This window comes from Tupaia chinensis, unplaced genomic scaffold (assembly GCF_000334495.1).
Source record: "Tupaia chinensis unplaced genomic scaffold, TupChi_1.0 Scaffold142542_1, whole genome shotgun sequence".
Taxonomy (NCBI): domain Eukaryota; kingdom Metazoa; phylum Chordata; class Mammalia; order Scandentia; family Tupaiidae; genus Tupaia; species Tupaia belangeri.
The window spans coordinates 203,999-206,946 of NW_006202391.1; the positions used below are offsets into that span (position 1 = coordinate 203,999).

At 62.9% G+C, this 2,948-nt stretch overlaps 1 protein-coding gene across 2 annotated transcripts in view; it reads right to left on the minus strand.

Annotated features, from left to right (window-relative positions):
• SCARB1 (scavenger receptor class B member 1) overlaps positions 1-2,948 on the minus strand; it is a 72,073-nt gene that overhangs the window by 3,864 nt on the left and 65,261 nt on the right. Inside the window, exon 12 of one of the 2 annotated variants that reach the window (XM_027766326.1) lies at positions 1,081-1,209. The exons of the other annotated variant lie outside the window; for it this stretch is intronic. Within the exon in view, the coding sequence (XP_027622127.1) occupies positions 1,081-1,209 (129 nt within the window). The remainder of the gene's footprint in view (positions 1-1,080; positions 1,210-2,948) is intronic. 2 annotated transcript variants of the gene reach the window in all.

Here is a 2,948-nt window from a genome sequence, read left to right on the forward strand (position 1 = left end):
AACATAAAAAGGTGTACTGGAGAAGCCTTGGGAGAGGAGAAGGAGAGGGGACCTGCCAAGATGCCCTGCCCCACACCCAGAACCTGTCGCAGGAGGACACGGCTCTCCTAGCCAGCCTAGCTCAGCTCAGAGCCGGAGCCTGCAGGGGTGCAGCCGTCCCACCTCGCCCACCTCCTGCAGGGCCGGCATACCCGCCCACCCACTTCCCATCCCCCCACCAGGCCTGCCGGGAAGGGCGCTGGGCTGCCCGGCCTCTATTACACCCAGCAGGCCCGGGTACTGAGAGGTGGCAGCTTTCACCAACTGAAGTAACAGCCGTTGCCAGAGGCAGACCACGGAGAGCCTCCCCGCTGCCCGACCCCAACTCCAGGGCCTGCACTCTGCCTGTCCCCGCCCCAGCAGGGACACCACACATCGCTACTCTAAAGGAAGCCACCCGCTGGGGGACCCCAGGCACGAGCCCACTCCTCCCGCAGAGGGGCAGCCGGAGAGCCCGGCGCCTGTGACACTCGAGTCTGGGCGACCACAGAGGGGTCTCCAGCGTCGACATGTGCCACGAGACAGGAGCCAGCGCTCACTGCGGGTCACTCCTGTCCACCTGGATGGCCACCTGGCTGGGCGTCCTGCTGCCTCTAGGTCTGTCGGCCATGCTCAATCCAGCACCCCCACCCAGGCCCAGCCAGTACACAGCTGGGGCTCGAGGTCGGCCGGCCCGGGTTACACGGACGCTGCTGGCCGGGGGCCCTCCGCCATCTAGATCAGACTCCCCTAGGGGTCCCTGAAATGCAGCTGCCTGGGCCCCAGGCTATTAAAGGCTGTCCGGCACCCTGCGCTCCCAGCGGCCAGCTTCCCAGGAGCTGACCACACACCGGTAGAGCAGTGGCGGTCCTGCCATCTGAGCCCGACCTTGCAAACAAGGCACCGGCCCGCGAGCAGAGGCGGGTGGGACACTGCCCTCCGGCCCGCCCTGAGAGGGCTGGCTGTCGGAAGGCAAAAGAGCGGGCGCCATCTGCAGACTCCACCTGCAACGGGTGAGTCCTACCTACGGGAGGGGCGGGGAGGGCGTTACCTGGTACCCACCTACAGTCTGGCCTCCTGCAGCACTGTGCCCCTGGGCGCTGGCGTCATCAGGGATTCAGAGTAGGCCTGAATGGCCTCCTTATCCTTGGGGCCCTTTTTACTACTACTCCAGAATAAATAGCACTTCTCCTAGAAGACAACCGAGCTGTTTTATAGTCAGCCAGGCCCCGCGCTGGGTCGGCCGCCTCAGAAGGCGCAGAGACCAGGGCAGAGCCGGGCGACCCGCCCTCGTCGGCGGAGCTTCCGCCCTCCGATGGGACAGAGCCATCGGGAAACGTGCCCGAGGGGCCAGCCAGCAAGCGTAAGAGGGTCCCGACAGACGGGAATTCAGGAATTCATGGCCGGGGGCCTGCGGGGCGGGGGTCCCAGTGGCCAGGGCCCTCAGGCCAGAATCAGTGGTAGCATTTGAAATGAGTCAGAAACAGATTTTTCTGTTAAAATACTTTTTCGGGTTTTTTTTAGTTTTCTTTAATGACTTGCAAAGAAAATTTTTTCTGAAGAGAAATTAAAATATGTTGAATTTAAATGCAGATGATCTTTCTTTTTGCTTTTCAATCAGGACCAATACGAAGGAACTTCAAAAAGCTTGTGGAAAATGGTATTAAAATCATGAACCCCCACCCCAAAATTGCTTCTAAACCCACAGTTTCCATAATACTCATTTTCCAGGGGTTTTTGAAGACACCGTGTCCACTGAAGTGATGCCGAATCCTGCTAAACCCCAAATGCCCAGCGGGCCAGGGCCGACCTTCGCCCTCCCGTGAGCCCTGCAGGGGGAGCCCCGGCCACGGGGTGGAAGAAGTAACGGCGCTCTCACTGGAGGGGCGGGGCATGGATTTGGGGGCGTCTCCCCTCCCCCCTCAGATGGACAAATTACGAGTCAGGTGGGGACAGAAGGCCCGGCCTGTGTGGCCTCCTGGGCCCCTTGGGCCCAGCCGTGCAGGTGGCTGAGTGTCCGACCAGCAGATGTGGGACACTCATCTAGGTGGCACGGGGGTGGAGCTCTGGCTCTGGTCCCTCCACCCACCCCAGAGTCCAGACAAGAAACTGGGGTGGCAGCCCAGCTGGGCCCGGCTCTGGCTAGGGCAGTGACAGAGACAGGGCCCACAGAGCTGGTGGGGCCCCTTGGGGCAGCGAGGTGGCTGGTGCTGGGACCCTGCCTCTTTGCACCTGGAACCTTCCTTCCTGAGGACGAGGAGCTCAAAGGGAGTCAAGTTCTGGGCCGGGAGGCCCAGGTCAGGGGCCCACAAAGTCTACACCTCCCAGCGAGCAAGCAAGCACCCGGCAGCCCTCCAGGCAGAGAGAGCAAGCAGTGGACCCAGCAGCCCTCCAGGCAGAGAGGGCGAGTGGTGGGGGGCCAGAGGGAGGGACGCCTGGGCGGGGCCACGCGGTGGCCTTTCCACCTGCAGCCACATCCCCGCCTGAAGGTCTGTCCTGTCCTGCTCCCCAGACCTGACGTTCCGGTCACTTCCATGCCCCCGACTTGTGCACGTACAGTGCCGTTCAGAGAGCATGTGGAGGTGCCGGGAGTGCACGATGGAACGCCCGGCCCCAGCCCAAGGATCTGTGGCCCCTTCCTGCTCCCTAAGGCAGGACACCCTGCAGGAGTACCCATGGAGGTCCTTCCTGACTAAGCCACCCCCCTTACTGCACCCACTTTGCTCCCTGGGGCTCTACCCACCCTGCCCCCTCTCCCTCCCAGGGCCTGCTCTCACCTGGGGCCTGCCCCCACTGCACACGGGGTGGACCTAGAGACGAACTCCTCTGGACGAGTCTCTGCAGCGCCATCGGGGGAACCCCAAGCTGCCAGGCCTGCATGGCGGGGCCCCTGAGCCCTGATCCTGCTTCCATTCAGAGGCGGCTCCAAC